Source organism: Triturus cristatus, chromosome 1_2 (genome assembly GCF_964204655.1).
Source record: "Triturus cristatus chromosome 1_2, aTriCri1.1, whole genome shotgun sequence".
Classification (NCBI taxonomy): Eukaryota; Metazoa; Chordata; class Amphibia; order Caudata; family Salamandridae; genus Triturus; species Triturus cristatus.
The window spans coordinates 604,081,885-604,109,131 of NC_140580.1; the positions used below are offsets into that span (position 1 = coordinate 604,081,885).

The following is a 27,247-nucleotide window of genomic DNA, read 5'->3' on the forward strand; positions in this document are numbered from 1 at the left end:
CACATGTTCGCCACGCTTCCCGGCTGGTTCGGGCCTTCCACATGGGTCATCCTGGCTGTCCTCGTCCCGCCACCCCGGTGTGACCTGCCGGCTGCCGGGAGGGGGTCCTGTTTGGTGGTGGGTGCTGTCATGATTCCGATTGCCGCTCCGAACCGAAGGGCTGGGAGTTAGCGGTCTAGACGCCAAGAAGCGGAAGCGGAAGTCAGACTGACTCACTTCCGGGCGGACGCGCTCATCAGCCGGGGACTCCGGCAGCACCTACGCTTTGGATTCTACCAACGCCGCCGACAAGGAGACGCAGCTCCGGACTCCAGCCTCACAGGTATCGTTCCTGTAACTTGTTCGCAAGGCCATTGAGACGGCCGCCTGCGCTCCGCCTAGCACAAGTGGTGCTACTGTATATTGATGTCCCGCTTTCCAGCCATTGCGCACCAGAGTGTGTGTGGTGGGCTGGGTTCCCCTTTGCTTCTGTTATTATTTGCGCAGGAGCGCTGGTTTTCAGTTGATGATTTTGTGTTCTCTCCCTGAACTGGACGGAGTCATAAGACCGTGCAGACATTTGGATAGCCTGCATCTCATTTGGGGTAGTGTTATTCCCTGCTCTTAGCCAAAACCCACAGGAGAGTGAGAGGAACGGTACAGAGCTTCTACTTTATTATTTGCGCAGGAGCGCTGGTTTTTCTTTTACTCATTTTGTGTTCGAACACTGTGGTGCTTCCAATTCGCCACCTTGGGACCGCTCTTCAAGCACCAGAACAAAGGTGCGGAAGCCACGGATGATAATCACACCATTCCCCACAAGGTACTTCCTTGGTCTATGGGCTAGTGCTACGTAGAGGGGTGGAGAGGTCGGAACTACGGTGAGCTAATCGTGTCCCCTTCTTTTCCCCACACAGCCGGTGTTGAGGAAGCCCTCTTGACTCAATCCTATCTGGCTTCTACCCCTTATACCCCCTCTGTCCTAGTCGGTATACACACCCTACTAGGGGAAGGCGGGAGACGGGGGTGGAAGTTCTTGTCGCCTCTGCAGGATCGCCTCGCAAGTGGAAGGTGAGACTTGGGAGGCTCTGACAGAGGCACCTCCAGCCGGATGGACCACTACTGGCAATGCGGGCCAGGCTCCACATACAACTATACACTAACTGGAATGGCCTCTGCTCCCTTGTGACCCTACACCCCCCCTCCCTGGTGATACCAGGAGTGGACATCTCAGCATTACAAGGCCATGCCACGAGCCGTCCAATGTCCTTGTTGCATCACCACATGAAGAAAAGAGCTGTGGAACACTTTGGCATTGCAGTTTGGGAAGACATTCTACAGGAACATAAACTATTCAATGACGCCCAACTCTTCTTCTCCAGTATCCTACCGTTTGTTCATGCGAAAGCAACTGCCCGCTGGCTTCAAATCATGTGGTGGAACTCATGAAGGCCATAAATGCAACAGAAGGATGGATTAAACGTAGTTAAAGTAGAACTACGTCCCATTAGACTGATCGTAATGCAACACAGATACATGCTGGACTTAATGACGGACATGGAGGGGGATGTTTGAAAGGACATTGAGGCCATTCAGACATTGCATGACCTACAAAAGAAAATGGTCAGCGAGGGGGGTGCCTCAGACGGGTGGTTTGAGGGTTCAAGTAGATGCCCTCCTGGATGTTGGGGCTGTTCAAGACCTTGTTGCCTCTGGTTGTGGTGTTGCTCTTGACAGGACTTATTTTTCAAGTAGTAATAGCGTGCTGCTAGAGGATGACAGCCAATCTGAGAGAAGCGTTTATAGTTAGGAGAAGTTCAAAGAATGTCAGTGGACAGGATAGTGAGTATGATGTAATCCCCCTAGATGATGGGAGGTTGAAGAATCAACTAGAGGTGGGAATGATAGCGGGAAGAATCGGGTGTATTATGTAAAGACCCACACAAATCTAAGACCCAAGATCCCCCTGCAAACCTTTGAAGTTAGAGATAGTTTTAAACCCATGTAAGCAGTGACAGGCCGATGCATGGAAGCAGGGACGTGGTGAAGAGCATTGGGTTCAGCAGAAATAGACAGGCCAAATAACACTTAAACTTCAGGAAACATCTTGTGGTTCGTTAGCTGAGCTACAGCACAAAAAATAGGCTACCTTCAGGAAACATCTAGCGCTTAGTTCAAGCTGAGCTGCTGCATTAAAACAGGATACATTTCCCTACAGCATCAGGAAACTTGACAGAAGTTTTAAGTGGTTAGTTCAGATGAGCCATTGTACCAAACAAATCACAAATAGGTCACCACAACCTCCATCTGCTAGGGAAACAAGCCAAGATGCACCAATCACATGAGAGCCCGCTTCCTCTAAAGTGCGGCGATCTCTTAAAACTTTTGCTTGAACGCGTACACAGGAAAAAATACAAGGTACGCATCCTGCCTAAGAACATACTGACACACATGTGCACGCTTCTACAGAAATCAGTTTACTTAAAGATCAGATGCTTACCAAAATAAACCACATGAAAAGGTCAGATTGCTTGGTCCTATCAGCATTGAGCATGAAATAACCATGCGCTGCTAAGCGGTCAGTAAACTTATTTTTGATCCGCTCTCATACCGAGAACCGAAACCCACACGGGGATTCCCACTCATCATGTGAGGATAGGCCCATGTGCATGCGCTTTTGTTTCCGAGAAATTGCTACACATACTCATGTTATGTTGTATGTCCTGTGTGAAGATTGCTTACTTGAATGATGAACTTGTAACCTTTTCCTTTGTGGTTTTGGGGGATAAATAGCGTTAAGATGTACTTTGGACATCAGTTTTCAGTCTCCCTGGAGCGGACTATTCTCCCCAGCTATAAAGTGGTTATAGCATTAAACCCATATTACTTTGTCAAATTGTCTCTTTGATTTTAACAGATTTCCCTCCAACATATGTTACCAGCATGCAAAAGTTTGGTCTGTCTGAATTAGATATTTTCTTTTTTCTACATGTACACTGTAGTGAAGCATCTTGCTGGGATTATCACTCTTATGTCTTTTGTCTTTCAGGCCTGCGTTTCCCCTTTAGTCTGTCATCACAAAACAAAGGAATCTGGGCATTTTCTTTGACAAAGATCTCTCTGAATCACCAAGCCATCGCAGTGGAAAACATTCAGCTCTCCCTCTCTCTCTTCTGAGAAGATATTTATTAGTCTTCTACATACAGACACCAGAATCGAGCTAGTGCAATATCTTGAACTCCAGTCTCTGCAAGCAAACGTACTGAAAGGCAACAGAATGTGCCTTAATGTTAGTGAGTGGCACCTTATCACAACCTGCCTTTGAGACTATTGGGTCGATGCAAATGGCAAGATAATATTGTAGGTCTTGGGCACTGTCCGTAAAGCACACTGGGGGCAAAATCTCAGTTTACCTACTGAAATGAAAAAACAGACTTTCATTAAGGAGGACTGTGAACTTTGAAGTAGGCAAGTGGTGACATCCTACAAAAAACAAATCCTTTCTGGGAGGGGGTTCAGATTTCGTGGACTGCTTTGAGTGTCACTTCTTTGGAAGGAGTGTGGGGTCCAAATATCTACTGCATTATGCGTTGGGAGTATAGATGTGAGGCAAAGGCCTTGCATAGCTGTAGAAATTGACACGTCACTATGCTCCAACCTCAGCACTTTTCTTAATGTCCATCCACCTAATCAACTAACAATCGTGCTAAGTGACAAACCATGGAGGCAGAACACTGACCATAAAAGAATCTAGACTCTGAAATGCCCTTACACCAAACTTGAGATCTGAGCTCAGCCACATATGCGCCTGAAAACGTTTGAAGACACGCCCTATTAAGTTCTGCCGTTAACTTAACTCAACATGAAAGAGATTGTCTCGGGTAAAGGATTTTGGGAAAAGTGCACTTACCCTGCCTGGAAGAATTCCATCCTCTCCTCCTATCTGCAAACAGTATTTTCCTTCCCTCAAGCACGGCAAAGGTACCGAAATGCTATACTCAGTGCTTTATAAAACTCATTGCTTAGTAAATAAATTGTTAGAGAATGATTGTAAAGTAGCTTAGCAATTTGCTCAATTAGGCAGAGTAGTGTCTACGGATGCTTGGGAAGTGTGAAGATAAAATGTTAGTCCATTAAGAGACACACTAATAACTGAGCTACTCCATCAAGGATTCAGGGAGATTCATCAGGCTTCATCAAAGCTCACTGCATGATTGCTGGTTTAGAAATAATTCACACAGATGAATCGATAAGAGATTTTGGGAAATGTGAAATTTTACTTTTGCACAGAATTAGTAAATGTGTGATTCAAGATTATTTACTATAATTTCTCAAAAAATAGTTACCTGGCAACATTTGTCTTCAGTGGCATATCATGGTATTTTCTGGGTTGGTAGTCTCTCCCTTCTAACCAAAGTTATCTGAGCATCTCGACAAAGTATACCTTGTATTGTTGGATGAATGGCCCTACAAACATAGATACCACATTAGCTGGACACAGTCACCATCTTTTGAGCCTAAAGTTCTTGAAGTGGTTTCCCTGTTGCGGAAAAGTAAGAGCTGGTGCCAATATAGGTGCTGGACCTGGTATGAGTCCAAGTGTCAGTGCAGCAAAATGTCAATTCAACAAATAGCTGGTGATCTGAGGGCTGGACGACTCTTGCAAACACTATTTGTGGCAAAATCATTTGTATATTTGAAAGGTAAAAGACCTATACAGCAGACAAAGACCTAATGAGTGAGCATGGTGTGTATACAACTATGTCAAAAACTTGCACAATTCAAAGTCAAAAAGAGGAAGAATGAAACGGCAAGAATATGAGCATCTACCTTTGACTTTTAATTTGTATATTTGTATCAGAATCCAGGTCTGCAATTAATGTTGCCCTTTGCCCACAAACTGCATGGAAGAAACTTTGCAGGAACAATCAAAAACCTCTTCAATCTGGTTTGAGTACCTATTCACTTTAACTGCAAAAGAAGCTCACGCGTGCTACAAACTTAACAGAATTGATCCACTCTGCTTCTTAAAATAACAAGCAGTAGCAATGCCAATAGGTCTGTCTTATGAATTCAATGTCATGCCAGGCCTAAAAATTCATGTACATTGATTACTGCCTTTCTCCTATCTGTGCTGCTGCCAGAGAAAAACACCTTAAGGTATTTGGTTATCTGAAACATTTTAGTAGCATTACAATGGCATGCCTGTACCTCTGAAAGTTTAAGCCCAGACAGTTGGATAAAGAAAGAACATATTCACAGCCGTGTGGTCAGCAAGCGCTTTTTATTCGGAAGCACACATCTTCTGCCCAATCAAAACATGTGTTCCTGGCTGCCAACATATGGGTGGAGCCAAAGCCCCTTCCCGTGTGATTCTCACATAGTTTTCTGGCGACAGCATCACTGTCAAGCCAGGCCATAAAATTGTGTTTTAAGAGCTAACCATGCACAGCTCAATTAAGGAACAAGGAATGGAGGTGGTAAAATGAAAGTTACAGTGTAATTTAGTGCATCCTTTGGTTACAAATTAAATTCATGGTCTCTTCATTGGTTAATATAGGTTTGGTAATGAGTCCAACGAGTGTAAAATACAACGGCTTCGATAATTTCACTCTCAGAAGTAATACTGTTAAAAAAGAAACAGTTTGTATTGAAAGAACGAGTTAACACCTTCTAAACCATCAAAATAAAGCTCAAACACAATTTTATTAAACTTAGAAGTTTAAAATTTATTTTCTCAACAGCACTTTCAACAAAATCAAACTGCCACATTTTTCTTCCCCTCAGAAGCGGTGTTCTTTCCCAAAGATAATACATTAAAGTATGCAAACTGAATTAAAAAGAAAGTATACAATTAAGAATAACTAATTAGGATAAAGTTAACAAATGAAGAGTGGTATTCCCTAGTTTTAGACATCATTTTGAATTTTAAAAAATTGTATAGTTCTGGTGAATAAATTGGACATAAATGTTCAAAGTAAGCCTGGATTAATTTAATAAAACAACAGAGTGACGTTGCACATGAAGGGTGGCTCTCTCTTTGAACTTGAGGTGATGGAAAGAACTTGCTAAGGGCAGCAGAGGTGCGGTAGTTATGCTGATATTTTTATTTTTGTAAACTTTACTTTAACAAATACGTTAATAAGAAGCCATCTTGTGCTTGAATATAGTTGTAATGAGCCCATTTTGCTTGTTATTCAACAGCATTCAATTAAATAAAAACACAAGACTGTTGCATACTAATTTGACATTTCGTCGCAATGTTAAGAGATGTAAAAGAATTTTAAAAATGCATCACTATCTATAAAAGAAAGTCCCATTCAGGAGAGAATACAAATTTACATAACCATTAAATTCAAAAAGGTGCAAGGCCAGAGTTCTATAGACATCAAATAAATGGGGCAAATATAATAATTGGTATGGGGCAATTATGAATATTGCCATTTACAGCGTGTAACTGATTAAGTGATGGCATGCTTGAAAATAAATTGTCTTAAAAAGAAAATCACCTCATAATTTTTTTTTTTTTAAAACATGGATGTTGCATAGTGCATGATTGGCGAATAAACACTGACATTATCTTGTATCCCACTGGAGAGATCTGTTCCTCCCCACCTCTAATTCCGACACACACCTTACATAGATTCTTTATTTTGTGTGAAGAAGAACTTCAATGCAGCATCAAAAATACAATACATCAATCACATCCAAATAGATACATTAATTATCTAACGTATCCTTAGCTGCATGGGCACATTTAGTTTTTATAGAGGTATATAAAAAGGGCAGACGCTGATGGCAGATGAAAGGGGTGACGCTTTGGTAAACAAAGAAAGGCAAGAAGGCTTTGTGTAGTTCCATATATTGACTAAGTCTGAGTTGCATTCAAATTTTAAATATTGGAATCTAAGAACGCATACAGTAAAATAAACCCAGACTAATGGACATCAAACTTAAATTTTCAGTAAAAACCTTATTGTTTAGTTACTGATGCTGTGTTGAAAACTAAACAGATGGTAAAAACCCTTACAAATGCATCATTCTGTGAAGTGGGAGCAGGGTGGCCCTTATCCTATTTTTTTAACATTTCAATCCATGGTAAAAATTATTTTGGAAAGCAGTGGCGAGAACCTACAAGTTGTGCTACAAAATTGCCTCCCATAGTGTGCTCATTGTAAAAAGAACTAAGTGGGGCAATGACAAAATGAAACTAAATTAAAATGCAGGTTTTTTTAAAGCATTAATATTCCCAATTATCAAGCATAATTTGCAAAAAAGGCAATATCAACTTGCAGCTGCATCCTCCAAAAACATAATCCTTCCATGATGAACAATATCTCAAGGTGGATGGAGTACCAGATGCTCCATTCGGCACAGCTTCCTGCTTACAGCTTGAGCATTAAGAGACACTAAGCAGACATATAGGGTGAAGTAGAATATACTACACTTTACTAAGTCATTGTGCTGAACTGTGTTTTACCTTGCACTGATTCACTGAGGGAAGTTAGTTGGTCATTGCCAAGCTTTCCTGGCTAGTTGGAGGCACTTGGGTTGGATGAAGTAACCTACACGGTGTAACAAAGCTACCAATACAAATGAGAAATGCTACTAAAGTTGATAAAAATGTCTGTGACGTTGCGTCAGAGTGACTGTACCAATACAGTGCACATAGGGTTTTAACCCTTACTGTATTATGCTAATGAAAATGAATAACGAATTCTCTGCGGAAAGCATTGTGAACAAAACACAATTTCATATACTGCAAATAAAACATGAAAGTCAAAGTGCATTAACCATATGCTGCAAGTGGTAAACGGTGGTCTTGTATTAGGACCATCAGAGCATGTTTTTTCTTTAATTGTTATACAGATGTCAACCCCTCACAAAAATGCAAAGATGTGGTACATTTAAATATTTCAGCAACTCTTAGAAACGGGTGAAAGATTTATTTCTGAAAAGTGATCCATCATGGGACAATTACAAATGGTTGCCCTGAAGGTCACAGACAGATATACACTGTAAACCATCACTTTCAGCAAAGGTCCATTCATACCACATACAACTTTACACCATGCAAAAATATTATGTACACCTTTCTGGCTAAAAAGCACATTCGAGGCTGCACCAAACTTCAAAGCATTTGGTATAAAATTAAGGCTTTTGGCATGTTGACCACACGAAACGAGACAAAACTCCTACAGCAATGACGAAGTGTACACCTCTCTAGGCGAACCAACATTAAGTCTATGTATACCTTTGCAGCTATATATCAAAAATGTAAAATATTTAAAACATTTTTTTACAAGAACTGCTGCTTCGTCAAAGGGGAATATTACACTTTTCATACACAATAGGTATGATAAATCAACTACTTTTAACCTAATTTCATGATTGCAGACTATTTTCTAATATTCATCTCATGGTAATACTGGGAAGATTGTGTAAAGATTAGTTTTGGTGGTTAGTTTAAAACTTGCTATCACAGTATGAGTCATTTATAAGTACCGCCAAAAACCGGTGTTACAGCCTAGGGATGTGTTGCAAGGATTTTAACCGGCAAGTTACAGGTCAAAAACAGACCACACCAACAGAGTTCTTGTGAGGTTCGAATACCTGCAAAACAAACTTAACTGAAGAGTCAAGAAGGACACTCTTCAACTGGACAGCTAGTTAAACTTTTTGGAAAGAACGCAATTGCTATAATAAGGAATACTCACTGTACTTATGTCAAGCCTCTGTTTATTACACATACCCTAAGTTACTAGATATTCCGATCTGAATTGGTTTTCAGCACACTTTTCCTGGGCACCAAATCAAAAACTGCAGTAAAAACCCAGGCAATGTCAATGTGGCCCTACGTCATGAAAACACAGTTACAGCTATGAATGCAGAACCTTTTGTGTTTAAAGGCAGGGCCTGTTTGAAATGAACAAATTACAAAAACCATGATTCTTAAATGAATTTTTATGCTGTTACTTGAGTGGGCTTTAAACCGTATCCCTCATTTAGACTGGGCCCATAAGGAAGTCTTAATAATTGTAATATTTTCAAGGCACACATCGAAGTTTCATTAGTTGATAACTTACTTAACAGTGTTCTAATCAATTTATTTGTATGAATCTAGACACTGTATTTTTTTAATTATCAGAAATATTGAATAAAGCACAGTTTTCTAAACAGATTTACCAACATTTGAACAATTTGGCCATATTACTTTTTATTTCCTAGTATGACCTCATTTTCATTTGCTGTGCAAACTGTTCTACAGATGTCAGATAGCCCTTAAATTAGAGTAATAAGGATCTCACATTGTGCTCATGGATATTTCTAACTAATCAATTTCAGACTGACTGGGCAGTATAATGCTATTCCCGCCAACACTCTTCCTAGCCAATGGCTGAAAATGAGTTTCTTGAGAACAAGGTTATTTTACTGCCATGTTGTCAAACCTCAGCACAAATAGGTACCAAAAATAAAAAACTCAGTAGAGGTAGATTCTGTTAAGGTTAAGTACCATACTACATACAAGGAGATTCTTCAACTTATTTAAAAGCAAACATTATGACGCCAACAAAATTACTATCACTGGCAAATACATTTTTAACAGTCAAATTTTACTTTCCGCATTTTGCTTTTAAATATCAATTCCCTAGTTGTCTGCTTTGATTTACAATTATCTTTCTTTAGTAAACACGAGGCTTGTTTCAAATCGTTTAAAATATTTCCACAGAACAATATGCACATCCATAGAAAGACTAGTTTTTGTTATGAATAGTGATGTCACAGGGTACTGTCATATTACGGTGGTCATTTGAAGCCAGTCTACCCGATTAGAGAGCACAATATTCCAGGCAAGCCCAAAGCGCATTTAATATTATGCCTAAATCTAAATACTTTTCAGAAACTAACTAAAAAACACACACACGTAGCATGTGATTCAAAAACAAAGTGAAAAGCAAACTGCGAGGAAATTTCACTGTTTTAAATGAGTCTTTTAGAGACAGATTACTAAACTTTAAATAATTAAAAAACTGGGGATCAGTGCCTCGTTTTTTTTTCCCCCTGGAAGCAATTACATACCAGAAACAGAAACTAAAGGGCAGATTTAGCCTCTCTCTCAAGAATGAAGTATGTTTTTTTTCCAGTTCGTAGAAGGCAATTAGATTCTGGGCCAGGTTTCCCAGGTTACAAGCATTCAAAAATACATTTCTATGGACCAATCATCAGGAATATACAGTACGTGAAGAACCTGTCAGTAAGATAACAAGACAGTAATATTAAATTATCGGACATACTAGCTTTGTGGACAATTCATTATTTTAGGAAATGGCATGATATGAAGGCTTCACCTGTACATTTGACAAATAAAAACACAGTTGTCGTTTATTGCTGATCTGAACTGGCTAGATAATGATTTAAAGGCTTAAATAGTGCAAGAGGGAGCAGCGTGGTCCTGGTGGGAGTGGTTATTTTTGAGCGGAGATGAAAAAGGATAAATCGGAAGTTCAGGTTGCTCTAAAATATCAGAATTCTGCATTATTAACCACAGGACAAAAAGCAGCTCCGGATGTCCTCCCTTCAGCCTTTTCAACAGAGACCTGATGAAGAAAACATGCCAGAGCTGTTACAGTAAGGCACTGCATGTTCGGGCAGCTTCAGTGGTGTTTGGGGGAGCCGTTCATATGCTTGTCACCGGAACCATCTTCAGTGGTATATAAGCAGTCCAGAAAAGCACAGGAAATCTCGGACACCATTGACCGGTCAGGAATGGCCTGTGCCATACCATAGATAGCACCCTGGGTTGAAAGAAACAAAAGCAAATTGTTAGACCAAAACATAACCATGACACTATTGTATCAAACACTTGGTCTAAACCATGCCTGCCTGTATGGAAATCATGCACAGAGTACACAGTTGTTATCCAGTAGCAAAGAGGTGAAGCTGCTGTAACATTTAACCATTTACCTGCTCCCAAGAGCAGAGGTAGACCTTGATGCGATTAACCGTAGTGTGTTGTTTTTATTACTTTTCAATTCTCGTTATATTTTGACCACACTCTAAAGCAAAAAATAAAAATGCATATCTTGAAATATGCGAACCTGCTCTAACTAAAATGCTAACCTTACATTCCCCTGGCTACATAATTTCCTATTCAATATGTATTTAAAATGTTTATGTGGGGACGTAGCTCACAACTCAGCAAGAGAGCTGCATTCGCCTCAGATCCTGCATGACGACTACTATTGCCACCTATTAACCCACTCCATCAGCAAATTATTCCCCCTTTTCGGAAGATTTCTGATGATCAAGACAAATAATACACTCTGTGATGCAAGCATTGGCAACCTGAAAAAGCTGGGTAAGGGAATTCACTTGCAGGTATAAATTTGGTGCACCAATGGAGTGACAGGTCCACCATACTGAGTACTGTAGAGTGGCAGGACATTCCAGAGAGACCAGGAATGCCATTTCAGAGGATTCTGTGGATCTTGGCCTTGAAGGGGGGGGGGGGGGGGGGCTGCAACTGCTGCATGTAGCCACTGTAAGATGTTCTTATATCTAATTGCTTGAAGACACTGCAGCTTGCGCAGCCGTCTGCAAGCACAGTTTTTGGCATGAACAATGCATGGGACACATATGATGCGAGGTCTTAGAACAGAGGGTGCCTTGTTAATAAATGCCCAGAAAGTAAGGGTGACTATCTTGAGGTCAGACGTTATTCAGAGTTGGCTGGATCAGCAGACTGCCTCACTAGCAATAGGCATCACAATGTAAGGCGTAGACAATGAAAAGTTATTTACCTGTAATCCTAATCCTACTTTATGGTGAGACCATTAAACACTAAATAGAACGACTGATGCACAAAACCCCCAAACCGTACTTCAAACAGAAATATCGATTTAAAAAATAATTTCACATTGCTTCTCAAAAGAGATCATGATTAGCATTTACCTGCAAACAGAATTAAAAAACTAACACATTAACTACATTATAATACATATTTATATCACTCAGGGATTTAGTATCGTCACTAAGCTGCTGCAGTAACCAAGAAGGAAGTGCACTGGTAGTTCTTTGTGACAGGCTTGAGAAGAGCTCAACCACAATTTCAATACTCGTCCTTTTGCCAACAGCGGGAGCAAGCTATTGCTAAAGAATATAGCAAAGATACTCATGATAAATTACAGGAAAGCAATGCTCATCCCATGCCTCCTCATGGACTAGCCACAGGACTCTCAAAACACAAGGGGGCATAGGGACACACGCTGCACAGAAATGTGGTTAGGCATCCCTGTGCATATGATTTACTCCTTTGTGACATGGACCTAGAAAGAGAATGAGAATCTCGTTCGTACTGTGCATGGGAACTAAGCACCTTATTTACAGTCTGGTGGGTGAACTAATGAGGTGGATGAGCCTACTGCTGTAATTCGAGTGTATTTCCAATGACGGCATATAGCACTTGTAATAGAGCAGACAGGATATCCGTCATGTATTTACAGGATATCCCATATGCCAAACTACATAAACCCCGAAAACTTATGCTCTTGCAACCTTTGAAATGGAGCACAGCATAAGCAGCTTTTTTTTTTAAATGAGCCAACTAGGAAGGACAACTATGCCCCCGAATGCCACAAGTCAAAAAATATGAAAGTAAACACGATTAATCTGTAATGAGAATTGTAGAGGAAATTGCCAAAGTCGCTAGTCCCCTAATCTTGTGCGCCCCATCCAAAGATGGGTTCAAAGATTTTCACTCTGTAGAGTGAAGCAATGGCCAAAGTTAAAAAGTGACCCCTCTTCGACAGAAGATCTAATCCTACATTAAAGTGCTGATATAATTATAAATGTAACCGAAGTATAGTGTTTGCTGATCACACATAAAACCACCTCAATACTTCAGGATGACAGGCGTTTCATGTTCCATCACCTTGAATTTGAAAACAATTTCACTCTCTAGCTCTGTGTGGCTAGCACTGAGCCAAACCTATGCTTAAAAGCTCTGCTAGAGAAATAGACTTTTGAGGTGAGCAGATCCAGACTGTTGGTGGTGTTGTAGGGTACTCCATAAAAAGGAGCACAGGGTAATGTGCATGTTCTTTTAGAGAGCCCAAACAGGCTGCCACAGCCCCTCACTTGTGGATTAGGTGATCTGACAGCACTACCTCAGTGATTGCCCAGGTTGGCACTGTAGTTTTGGGGCCGTATTACACAAAGTGCCTCAGAGGCGCAACATGCGTTTACGCCCACTTTGCAAGTCCCCCGGGCACTTTGGTGTTACAGAAGAGACCGCAGACGCTTGTGCATCCCCTTCAGTAATACCGATAGTGCTGGTGCACATAAAGCACCAGCACTATCTTCAGGGGCGTTCCATCATTTGCATTGGGGCGTGTCCCATACAAATGAGGGAATCCCTTTGCCTCTGCGCCCGAGCCGTATTACAGGTGGGGTGCAGAAGCAAAGAAGCTCTCAGGAGGCGCACTATTAGTGCGCCCACTGACAGCAGCCTCTGGAGAGAGGAAAGGGGGTCCTATGGACCCCCCCGGACATCCACTTGCAGGTGGGTGCAGTCACTGGCTGCACTCGCCTGTAAGGGGACCTCTAATCCCCTTCAAAGTGCAGACGGGTTTGCCACCTGCACTGTGAAAACACGGAGCGGCATAAAAGCGGCCGCTCTGTTTTTCACATGAATGCGCTACCCCTGGGGCAGCCCAGTTTGCAGCTGCCCAGAGGACAGCGCATTCATCATAATACAGCACATTTTCCTTTATTGGGTTACGGACATCTTTTTAAGGGTGTGCCCAGCGCAATGAAGGAAAATGCACCAACGTGTATAATGCGGCCCCCGGTGATGACAATGGAAGACTAATCCTGAGGGCCCGGATCTTGCCTTACATTCTAAGCAAGGCACAAAAGCTAATTATATTTCAGAGATCTGGTAGTTCTAGTATTAACTATGCCATAGTATTAATGGCTATCTCATGATCTAGAACATGCAATTGATCACAAATGAAATACAGTCTACAGTCACAATGTCAAACTCTAAATTTGGAGAAAATAGATCAAAGTATGTTAAGAAAACCAAACACTAACTGTGAATAAAGTGTAATGGCCAACAATGCAAAAAGAACACTCTAAAGTACAGCGGCTGAACTGAATGTAAAATTGATACCTATATGTTATCTGCACAATTAGTGTTTTTGCTACAGATTCTGGCAGGATATTACACTAGATCCATGAAAGCCTAGGCAACCCATAGATGGTGCTATTTGCAGACCTAAATCAATCCCCCAGTGTTGGTAAGGGGAGGAGGAGTGACTCATGCTGAACATGCTATACATTGCTGTAAATATGCAAGAGGGTGTGGAGCCAAGACGTTGTGCATGTTCATGTCTAACTAGGGTAGGTATGAGGCACATGTCCGTGCCATTCAAGAATAGGAAGCACCAAATAATCCACCCATTCATTATTAGGCTTGAACCACCCAAAAATGAGAGTGGCCACCATGGTTGTAATTAAAAGAGCTATACAACCCAACTCCAAAGTTTGCCACCTTTGAAAATGAACTGTAGGATACTAACAGGCAGAGAATTAAGACAACAACAAAAGATCTCAAATACAATGTCAGAGATGGGTAGATGGTTAGGGCTATTTGAAGATTTCAGTCATAAGGCTTCTCTGGGGGTCGATGAAGACCTGAAGAATGTAGTAAGCTCGCTAAAGTATAATGACTAACATATTTTGCAACGTGGCGCTCTCATGGAAAGAAGCCAGACAGTAACTGAAATGGCTAAGACCCTACTGGTGAAACAAGAGAGAAACAAGTACAGCCATACCATCAGTTTCCTCTTTGCTGACCCTCTCTAAAGATCTAAATGCAACCTGTATTCTCACCAACCATGATGATTTCACTTTTGAGGACAGAATCTAAACTGAACCCACAAGGGATCTCCTGATCAAATTACAACCCTTCATTGAGAAAGAAAATGTCAAAGGCTGGATATGTGATCCAAGAGATCGTTCTCAGAGTTGAAGAAAAGTAATGACCATCTGCAGCTAATGTTCTGCTGATGACTGTCACTCACAGAGAGAAGCGAGGAGATGCATTAAGATAAGATGAGCATACAGGTGGGTCTCAGACACTTTTGTAAGTTGCCCATACTCAATAGTTCAAAATGTCTTACATTTCAGTAGAGGTTTCCAAACTTGTTGTGCTTCCTTGAGCAATTCGAGTTTAATTCCATCAATAAAGCAAGTTTGTGACATTTGCAGCCTGTTCAAAAAGCACAGAAACAATGGCAACAATGCCTTCCAATGTAATGTTGTGTTTCTTTTTAAATCCAGTTTCAAATAAAACACTATTTTTTCTCTTTTCAAACGTATTCTACTTGTACCTCATGTTTACTGTGTTTCATGAAAAGAATTTCATTTAGAGCTCTCGAGTAGGCATTTAAAAACTAATCACTCGCCGATTAGCATCCTGCAGATAGAACTGCCGCAATACACAAACAAAAGGTACTCAAGGAAAATAATCTTAACAGAACAAGTAGGTCTTAAGGGCATTACGAAAAGATTTGTGGCTGACAATCAAACAAGATTGGATGGGCAGTTGGATCAACATCTTAGTGTCTCTATGTGAAACCAGAAGCTCAGTGTAAACGCTCTCGAGATTTGAACAAGAAAGCAACGTTACAATCAAATCCATACACAAAAATATTATCAGTCTGCCTTGCGGCAGAATATATTGAATCCAACCCTCATCCCAACATAATCAGTCTCTAAGATTGCTGGTATAAGGTATAAGTTGGCACTGTGTCATGCAGCAACCATTTAAACTCAAGTGGGCATTATGCCATTCTTTTATGAATTTATCCTCTTTCTGCTTTTTCCCTGGCAGCCCTCAGAAAGTTTGACTAGTACAATCTTTAAATGTCACTTTGGGGAAATGCAGTTCCAATTTCTCAATCTAGCATGCCTACCTTTTGGAATGATATTTGAGTTGCATTTCTACCATGTTTGAATTTCTTAAACACATCTAATATTTTTAAATGCATTTGACATATGCAGAGTCTTCATTCTATAGAATGTAAAGTCAGTGGAGATTTATTGTTTTTTTGTCTGAATATTTACTCTTGCATTCTGTCTTCATTATCTTAACTTTATTCATCATTTTCTATGTAGAAAAGGGCAGAGAGGAAGTTAGTGGAACAGATACAATGGGATGTTATAGATGTAAATTACCTTAAATTGAATGGGCTTATTTGGTTGTTATTGATATATTCCATTTGATCATAGTAAATTGAGCACAGAAAAGTACCTTCATAGAGTTTTTATACCAACGTTTTTGCATTGAGATTTTTATTTTGGCCTTTTGAAGTAACTTGCACTTCCATTTTCATTGTTTTTTACATCACTGTCAGTACCCAAAAAGCAAATGTGCAATTTTCATGTTGGTTTGTACAATGTACCACTGTTTATTGATGATATACTTTATTAAGTGATATTTCATTGCAAACACTGTAATCCCTGTTGATTTTTCGTTTTTTTTTTAAGTCTGGCTTTTTCGAAATAATTTTTGTTTTAAATATTCAATTAATATGGTTATGGGGTACCTCATTCTAGCAATTTCTTACACATTTTCATTTGCAATTACACATTGATCATCCTCTAGTGTAATCTATCGTATTCTGTCAAGAAATGAATGCAGTACATTTTTTCTAGGTGGTGGTGGGTGGAGGCATGGCACCACCAATACTGTACACTTTGTAAATATCATTGGTGATAATTTGAGGACAAATGATATCTCTATGAAATGAGAATGTGGTCTCTAGAGTACAAGAATGTCAGTTGGTGCAGAAGGGAGATATCTTGGAGCATCCTCACCCTCCAGCCACTGGATTTTCATTACCAGGAGGTACATTGAAAAAACATACACTTTATTCTATTGGCCTCCCTGTATTTTGAATATTACTCATGTAAGGAAGATGAGCAAAATCTCCTTCTTCAAGGTAGAATTCTATAAGTCCATGGTTCTCCTTTTTTGTAGTGGGGGTGGCACCACTGTCAGTAATGCATACTGAGATCACAGCTCCCTGCATTTCCTTAGAGTGCTCACCCTAATAATGAATGCCTTTGCATTAATGAATCCTATATACCAGCCTGAACAAGTTATGGATATGGATACCAATCTTACCCTTGTGGTACACAATCCCCTTCCACAGATCCAGACTTTGGTAACGTAAAGTAATAGCCAAAGTGATTGTGCTTCAAAGGGTTGAGCCTACTTGTACAGTGGACAAGATAAACAAAAGCTTGTCTTTGACCCGAAACAATATGTCCTGGTTCCAGGGAAAAAGGAATTCCACACCCCTGGCTTTGTATGAGTGGTGTTGGTAGGATCCCCTACCCGATTCTGGAAATCTTACACTTGATCTTCAAAAAGCAATTGTTCTTCTTGTCTACAGAAAATCTAACTATTTTGCTGTTTCTACGTTACCGTTTATACATTTTATTGATCAGTTCAAGTGATTTTTAAGATTGACCAAGAAACATCATACCTAATTTTTAAGGTGTTAGCTGCTTTGGCAACTTGTTTATACATGCATGCAGTGATGGGCAGTTGATATAGACTGATGTTAAATCTCTTCCTCATAGTATGCTTTTATTTTCACTCTTGTCTTTTGGAAAAAAGTCAACACTGGGCTTGTTCGTGACACGGTTGTCCATTATACCACCTGAAGATAGCTAAGGCTTACTTTTACCAATGATGCACGCATATATCATTACATAAGTGTACACAATACAAGAACAGAGATGGTGCTTAGAAAAGCATTTAAAAAAGAGTTGTTGGTAGTTAACAGGCACCTGCCGAAACCTTTGCAAACCCAGCTAAATCTTAAGATGGGGTTTTGTTAAGGTCTCATTTACCACTTGTTGGGTAGGCATGAGCCTTTTTTTCTAACATTTACTATTTCACTATTAATTAAGCCCCTGGGACCAGAAAGGTAGTTGAATTTGAAGTATCCTTACCGATTACCCTCTGAGTAGTTTTCCTTTTACCCAGGATAATATATCTGATCATTAATATTCAGGGCAGAGTATCGGAGGGGTGTCCCAGCCCTGCCTTGAACAAGCCAGTCTTTGCCCGGTCTTGAACGCATCCCGCGCTGCGTTAAGAGTGCAGTAGTTTTTATAGCACCTCCTCAAACAGGTCCTCGAGCACTCTGGACCTAGGAGTTAACTTAAAGAGTTCAAACCAACATCCAGCAAAAGCACATCCCGCACTGCGGGCAAGAGCAGTGGTTTTTATAGCGCCTCCACTGCCTCCTTACAGGCTCAGGAGCACTCTGGACCTCAGGGTCCACTTGACGAGTTCAAACAAACATCCAGAAAAGGAATGCCCACGCTGCAGGAGAGCGCAGCGGTTTTTATAGCACCTCCCCTGCCTCCTCACATAGGCCCAAGGGCACTTTGGACCTTGGAGTATACTTGAACAGTTCATACCAACATCCAGCAAAGGTGTGACCCTAGCTGCAGTAGTGTTGATGACCAAATTCTGTTTAATCTAGCAGACGTGTAACGCTGGAGATCTCTGATCACCTTACATTTCTACATACTGGTGGTGCCTGGTGAGGGTGGAGATGTGTTCTTCAGGACTTTCATGCCCTCACCACACAGATAAGTAAGCACTGGCATAGCTTAAATCACTTTATTGTTTTTTTTTTCTTTTTTTTCCCATCATCAAGAAGTAAAACATGGCAGAAGATGATTCTATGAAGAAGGGGGAACATCAGAGTCGATTGGATGAAGAGGTGTAAGAAGTCCACAAGTGGTGAATGTTCCAAACCCATCATCTAGTACTACAAAGTCCTGACACTTGTCAAATGTAGGACAACAACTAACTTTTCATCCTCAAGTCTATCACTGTTTTATATCCATCATTGTATACAACCTGCTCAAAAGCAACATGGGCCAGTTGCAGTTATGTACACAAGTTGACATAGGAAGAGTTGAGAAACAAAGAAAAAATAAATACAAGTCTGTGCATGGATCAGCAGACCTGTGATGCAATGTTTTTGCCATTAGATGATGGCAAATGTCATTGAAAGCGTGGCTAATCTCCACTTGGTGTACTGCAGAAAATATGAAGACTTCCGTCTCTCTACATTAATGGCTAAAACGTAGCCCCAACAGAGAGGTTAAAAAAAAATTGAGCATTGGCAATCAAAGGCAGTTTTTTGTCCATGCAGTGAGGCATCTCCTGACTTTCAGTTCGTACAAAAAAGGCGGATTTAGAATTCTTTATGTTGCACTTTTCATTTATCATTGTGGTGGACTTACTATCTCCCTGAAAGCAGTGGTAGAATACCTGCCATATTTATACTAATTTTCCAGGGCAGGGGGAGGTTTTCCACCAAGGAGGTTGAGACTACTTTGGCAGAAATAACTGTTACGGGGGGGGGGGAGGTTTGAGGGGACTCTTGCTGAAAATCCACCAAATGCCGGTGGCTGAAGACCAAATTTCAGTCACCAAATGTGGGTTCTAGAGATGTAACGGAGTACTGTAAAGCGGAGTACTCAGTCAGTGCTCATATACCTTATCTTCCAAAAATGGGGGCAGTTAGCTGGAGAGCAGTTTCTCTGTATGGAAAGAAGAATACATTTCCATATCAGTGAAAAAATTGCCTTTTCAATCTTTCATTGAGCTAACCAAATCAAATAAGGTAGATGATTAGTCACTCTAAATTAGAGGATGGTTCACCCTAAGGTTTGGCAAGGTTAACTTTGAACAATGACATAGTTCATGGTGGCACCAGAGGACTCTCTGATCTCCTGTAGCCTTTCTAGGATAAAACTTGGTCAATGAGGAAGATTGCTGCTAATAGATTGAGTAAAATGAGAGCAATGACAAAGGCACCAGAGTGAAATTCTGAGTGATTTATCCATTATCTCATTATTCGCCAAAATTGCATAAAACTGGATTGCCACACGCCCTTACAGACTTTTGGAAACCAGATTAATTTACAGAAGATTACCTTGCTAAATGCAGAATATCTACATTTGCAAAAGGAGGGAGGGTGGCCAAGCAAGACTTTTGTTGAGACATCACATCCCAATAAACTTCTAAAAGAAAGGAGGCCCGAAAATCGAATACTATGAGTAAAAAAGGAGCAAAGTAATTTGCACAGTTACTGACCATGAAAAACTTAAGGTTGAATATTTACGGTCACAATGTAGCTCGCTGATTTAGTCCTTGAGGGCCCAGTAGTTATTGGAAGAGACACATCTACAAAGATGATCAGCTGATCAAGTGATGACTTTGAAAGCAGTAAATGAATGCCGAGCCAGGGAGGGGCTATAGGTCTAAATGCATCCATGTCAAGGAGACTGGGCAAGTTTGTCCAGAGCTGATGTGGAAAATGGGTCTTAGATGATCCCTGGGAAGTAGAGGAATTGTAGAGTTAATCCAATATATTTTGAAGGGCAACAAATCATGCTCGCACTTCGAATAATCATTTCATGGGGTTTTTGGAGAAGAACTCTAGGGAAGAATTCTGAAAGTAGACATGGCCAGACCAGATTACCAGGGATCTTAATGGGTTTTGTACATCGAAGATAAAATCAAAACTGTAACCTTTAATGTACAGTTAACCCTTGTTTGAATGTTTGAAGAGTTAGTATGGTCAATTAACTAATAGTAATTTTACACAAAAGCTCATCTTGCCTAGGTTAACGTCCACCATTCCAGGGCTATTCATTTTGAAGAGGAGTACTTTTGTTCCATTGTGGAACTAAGGAAATAGACTGAGCAATTGGTGGATCAGAACATTCATCAACCAGTTCCAGTTATACAGAGTATATGTGGTGCAATACACATCAGGAAACTCGGAATTTCCAAGCAATGCAAGAGAAGATTGGCCATTTATATATGCCATAACAGCAGTAGCAATGAGAGTGATGTGAACAGTAGTTACATGGTCAGAGGTATGAATAAGGAGAGATTTACTTTATAGAAACAGGAGTTTGAGTAAATTAATTGGGTGCAGGACATAGAGTTGTAAAGTCTGAGATGACATAGCACAAAGGCCCAGCAAAGCATCACAGTGGTAATAAGTTCAATGAAAGGTAGTGTTACCCACCATTTGAAGCGAAGCGCATACCAGGTGATTCCTTACACTAATGATGCAGGTGAAGGAGTAACTTAGTTCCAAGAGACAGTCTTTAAGGCCCCGGATAAAGAAGCCCTGCAAAAGCTCTTTATAAGCACCTCAACTAAAGTAACCAGCAAGTAGTACTCGGAGGCACTGAAGGATAGTCAGCTTTATCCTAGATAGCTGGAATGAAAATGCCACACAACATATGCCTGAAAAGGCTTGCCTCTCTATAAGCAATATCTAAAGATGGAAATATTTCTGGCCAAAGAGATTTCCTGAACGATTCCATACTTAAAGTGTCTTGCTCTGCTAACAATCTCTTTGTTCTCAAAAAAGTGTTCACCTGCTGCCCATCTTCCTTATCTTTTATGGTCACAGTCTTCATCACAAGAAATCGGAGCTTGCCCTACACTTCTCATCCAAGATCCTAAAGATCATCATCATTATTGGTGGTCCTTCTACTTCACCTATTTTTCCGGCGAACTAAAGAGAGGGATCATCAATACTCTTTTAAAAAGTGACAACCTAGTCAATGCTAAAGTGTATAACTACATACATATCACCGTCTCACCGTCCCTGAGCAATATTGTTGAGTAGGTCATTTTTTAATCAACTAACTAGATGTCTAGAAGAAACCAATTAGTTGGATGCATTCGTCCAGGGAGAGGTACTGAAGCTCCCTCGCTTTGGCTCTGCACGAGCTGAGAGCTTGGGTGGATCTGGAAGACTTATGCACTCCTTTTACTATATCAGTTCTTGGAATTTGAAACTGTGGAACATGACTAACTTTTAAAACATCTCAATGAGGTTGTATATAAAAGCCAAACGTTGGAAAGGTTTGACACCTTCCTTAAGGGGTGTCAGAGATAGTGTTTCTCTCTCCATACAGGTTCCCATGAACAAGGAGTTACTTCGAGGGGTCCCTCAGAGCTCCCCGCTTTCATCAGCAATATTTACATACACCCTCTGATCTCCTGGATCCAGGTGTTTGGATGCATGGCATTTTCTTATACCGATGGCAGGGTGCTCATAATACATGTTGCTCATCGGGCATCTCGTTCTATAGCAAATCTTACACTTGCATGTTATTGATCTAGTGGTGGATGGCTACTAATGTTTTGTAGCTCAAAGCTGAAACATATTAGTAGTTGGTAACCACCACAAGAGGTGGCAAAACTATCTGTCGCCTACATCTATTAAGGCCAAACCACCTGGGGTCTATCCACCCCCTTTCTTCAGATTAAGCCTGTTACCCTTTCATGCTTTTTCAGATTAAAATGATTAAGGCATTTTTTTATTCTTGCCATCTCACTTGCATGCTCAAGTTATTTCAGCTTATGTTCTCTCCAAGATGGATTGTGGCAATCTTCTCTTTCTTGGTCTACCTGACTCTCCCTTGAATCATCTGCAACAAATTCAAATATGGCCATGAGAGGGGCCTGCAGGTTACAGAAATTTGACCGAGTCACACTAGCATGTGCTTGAACTACATTGGCTGCTGGTGAAACAAAGAATGCAGTTTAAAGCTCTGTACATTATACAGAGTCTTTTATAGCCTCAAAAAAGTCTCTTCTGTTATCTTGCTTTGAGTGTTACAGCCCCCAAAAGAAATTTGTGATGTAACACTCAGCTCTTGTTTTTTTACTGCCATCCATAAGGAAGGCTAAGGCAAGTGGAATCTCAGTCTCTTTCCTGGGACCAAAAACTATGGAATGCTCTACCGTTGGATATAAAATCTATTGATTTCCACCTTTGTTTTTAAGACATTTTATTCTGTCAAACGTTCCTCTGTGCTGGAATTCATCATGTCAATGGTTCATAGCGCCAAGATGTCTCTAGAGGGGGAAGATTGTGCTTTATACATCAATTTCCATTCCATTGGTGCCACAAGCCCAGTATAGGCTGTGGCTCAACCATGGATGAGCCCAGACATTCATTGCAGACATGCAGAAACCCGCCTAAAATAGCTAATGCATATCTGGGTGGGTTGAGACAGTAAAGTAGTCAGGAGGGACCAACTCTCTGACAAGGTAGAACACCATCAACTGTGCTAACAGAATTAACTACCGAGCTGGAAACAGACTACCTAAAAATGTTGGTTGCCAGAAAATTAATATGCTTCAAAGCGAATAAATAAATCGCATTACCACAAGAGAAAGCCAGGCAATTTTTCAATCGCAGGAAAAAGAGAATGCGAAAGACAAAAGAAATAACTTAAAGCAAATGAAAAAGGCAAAAAGTGTGCTACTTTCAGGAAAACGTAGAGTCCGGAGATAAACCTTAACTTGTGACCAGAGATTTTAACAAGAAACCTCTGCCGACTTAAAAGATGTGGTTGTTCCCAATGCTCTGGAACCTTAATTAGAAACCAAGATACTCAACCATCTGAAGAGAAACATCTTCAGAAGCATGGAGCGTTCTCGGCAAAGACACTTCTTCAGATGAATCATCTGACATTTGGGGCCATATGTAGGAAGCCCAATACCGGTCGGTAACGGCCAATTTTCGGTAAATATCCCGTTACCGACCGGTATTCAGGCTTTTGGTATGTAGGGGGCACATTTCAGGATTCGGTAATTTACCTAATCGGTAAAATTACCGATTCGGTAATTTTACCGATTCGGTAAATACCGAATCCTGAAATGATATGTAGGGGGAGTGTGTGGTTGTGGGGATTCGTTATTTACCACCAACTAAAAGTTGGTGGTAAATGACGAATAGCTGTAAAAAAGGATTGTTTTGCACTTTGAAGTGTGCAATGTGGCAGACATACATGCCCTTAGGGCATGTATGTGTGCCACATGTGCACACATGCAGGAATCAGGGGTGCAACAGGGTGTCACTGTGACACCCTGCCACCCTTGATTGTGCTCCCCCCATTACCGAATCGGTATTTACTGATTCGGTAATGGTAACTGGCTTCCCATTGATTCCTATGGGCCTCCTGGCCCATAGGAATCAATGGGAAGCCAGTTACCATTACCGAATCAGTAAATACCGATTCTAAATTACCGACCCATTCCGAATCGGTAATTATTACCGATGGATTACCTACATATCATTTACCACTTCATAAATACCGAATCGGTAAAATTCAGTATTTATGAAGTGGTAAATGTTAGGCTACCTACATATGGCCCTTGGTATTTATATGGCTCTCATAACAAATTCCACATTCTGGAGATCTGAGTTACATTATTAGGCATCACAAAAAATAACATTTGGAGCAGGTGTTTCCAAAGGTTAATCAAGAAGTCATACATACCATGCCAGTGGTCTTAGCCCCAGGGTTTTTCATGATTTCAGCCACACTTTCTCGCACATCTTTGATAAATGTCTGTGCAATTCCAGGCTTGGTGTGCAGCATTGTTACACATAGGTGGATGCTGAAGAGAAATACGTTTTGAAGATTAAAAAAAGGTTTGTCAGACAGATAGACATAACATTTTAAAGTGAAACAGAAAGAACATAAATCTGGTTAAATAAGGTAGGAAAGCAAGCAATCCTAAAATTGTAAAAGACATGTGCAACCAACAACTTAGTGCCCCCAACTGAAGTTAGATCTCACCATACTGAATCCCAAGATTACTAAGTGATCGCTTAAAGTAACATAAAACAGCATTCCCTGGCATGCTGATCAAGTTATTCTCCATTGTAACTCCTTAGTTTTACACATAGAAACTATACCAGAGTAGGTTTTTGAAATTAGAAGCTGAGTAAGGGTTCCACATGTGAGTGTGAGTGGTCTGGACAAAGGAGTAAGGTCAAATTGTGGGGTGGGCTATTAAGGGGCTTAAGGAGGAAGAGTGCAGGAGTAACTATAGCTAGAATAATACTACCCTTGCAATAATAATTTCACGTAATCATCTATATGAAAACATTATTTGGCATGTGTCTGAAGGAATGGGGTCTACTGGTTATAGGACTTTTCATTGCAGGAAAGTCATAGACGCACTCACTCTACACTGGTGACGGTCCCACTGTGAACTATTTGCCCCACTTGACCGCACATTCCTAAGTGTTGTTACCATATTTTGTTTGTCACATTAGTGATGCTCTTCCCCCAAAATCTTGTCTATTTGGTGAAGAGCAGGTCTCTCAATCTGTAGAAGGTAGGGCAAGACCACACCTTGAATGTGAAGCTGTGACTGGCTTATACATCCCATCCATTTTTGTTACTATCACAATTTTTTTTGTTTTGTTATGTTGGACAATGGGTAGAGGTTGCCCCAACTGCTCTAGCCCTGCCTCCACAAGCAAAGGCCGAAGAAAGTGTGAGGAGACGCCAAGTGCAGATAAAATAGATTGGAACAGATGTATGAAGAGCAATGGTGGTTGCTTTTACTCTGAGTGAAGATGTATGAATCTTTTCCTGATGAGAAATGGTACTACCTGAGTTACTCTATAAAATCCAGAAGACAAACACAGGATACAATCCAATAAGCCTTCGGCACGCTTTCACCTTGTTCTGGACTCTCGAGGACCTTTATGTTCCACACACAACTTTCTATACTGGAGAAATAGCCAAAACCTTCCAAACAGCAGCAAAGGATTTATTGAGCATCCAGGTTATAAAGAGTTTTATCAGTCACAAACACGTTATTAGGAAAAACAAATGATGGGCGAAACCGAATTTAAATGGAATTCTGATAAACATCTTTCCAAAAGCCAAAACATTGTTTTTTATTATTGATATAACCCTTTAAAAAAAATCTGCTAACAACGCCTGCAGCTTATAATCCAGGGAAGGTTTGTTTACTGCAAAATGGGTATATAATACACATGTATTGGAAGCTATAACTAAATCAGCTTATAAGCACCTGCCACAATATTCAAGTCACATGCTGGATGAGAATTCCAATCAGTAGGAATCTAGTGACACTACATCAAAGTGGCCCTAATGTATTATACTCTGCAGAAAAGATGTTTGCACAATCCCTTCATTAGGTGAAAGGTCTTCTGTGGTTTCTTGAGTATGTTGATGACATAAAATCACTCTGATTGAGCCAGAAGCAGCCTATTAATAATTTGCTGTGGAGTTCATGAGAAATTTCGTGTTGCTCACTGCCATGAAAAGAGGAAGGAGCTATACATCAACCACCCTCCCACTGTAGAAGAAATTCACTATATTGTGCACAGTTGATACAAGAAGCGCACTTGACACACTATTTTTTAATGTGACAAAGGTAATACGGGAGGATGTTCTGACACCTTAAAGTTGATATTTGGGGAAGAAAAAAATCAAAAGATGTTGGGAAGACTTTTTCCTAATATTATTAAATTGGTGCTAGGGTCAATGCAGCAATGGCTGCCATATATTACCAGTGTAAAGTAATTAACAATCCATTCTTACATTCCTTTTGGCAATAATGCTTGATGTACTGAAGTTATGACTGCTGGTGATCTTTGCATATGGTGGCCACTGATGTAATCGTGTCTGATGTGATAACTATTACATTGCTTATATTATTAGTAGCTCAGGAGACATTTTTATTTAACGTTAGTAGCTCTTATTAAAGAAAAGGTTGGAGATCCCTGCTGTAATACATTGTTGTGGTGCTCCGTGCACGCGGGCTCCACTTTTACAGCAATTTCATACTTATCTTGTAAGCCACCCTGTCCATTAAGGTTTCCTCTGTTATTATGGTATCATGAGGAACAGGGATTGAGAAACAAGAACTTGCACAGATGGTTATCCTTCACCGCTGGAGACTCGTACACTTTTTATGTAATAATGATGAGTGCAAGAAAACATTCCAAACAACTTGATAGCTGTTTTTAGTGTTGGAGACTGTGAGATCTTGTAAATATGAATGCACTCCTGGAATGACAGAATTCCCTGCATGGTTGAGCAAATTAAAGGATAGAGATACTAAAGTCTGCCCCTAAAATGCCTTCTTGAGTAACATGGTGGTCGCCATAAAGCGCTTCAACACCTCATCAGGGGTAGGAAGCACTATATAAATACAATCACAATACAATTTTGGCCTGTAGTTTTGAAGTCGACAGTGAACATCGGCAGTTACAAAAGATCTATTGTCCTATTTTTGCCCTTATGGCCTTGATAGATCTAATTTCCCTTTATCAGATACCTGTTATATGATATGATGGCA

The 27,247-nt window shown here is 40.4% G+C and overlaps 1 protein-coding gene across 1 annotated transcript in view; it reads right to left on the reverse strand.

Annotated features, from left to right (window-relative positions):
• Positions 1-5,682: 5,682 nt before the first annotated feature.
• SGPL1 (sphingosine-1-phosphate lyase 1) overlaps positions 5,683-27,247 on the reverse strand; it is a 416,168-nt gene continuing 394,603 nt past the window's right edge. Inside the window, exons 13-14 of the mRNA XM_085607136.1 lie at positions 24,400-24,520; positions 5,683-10,775 (exon numbers count right to left, since the gene is read on the reverse strand). Of these exons, the coding sequence (XP_085463262.1) occupies positions 10,635-10,775; positions 24,400-24,520 (262 nt within the window). The 3' untranslated portion in view covers positions 5,683-10,634. The remainder of the gene's footprint in view (positions 10,776-24,399; positions 24,521-27,247) is intronic.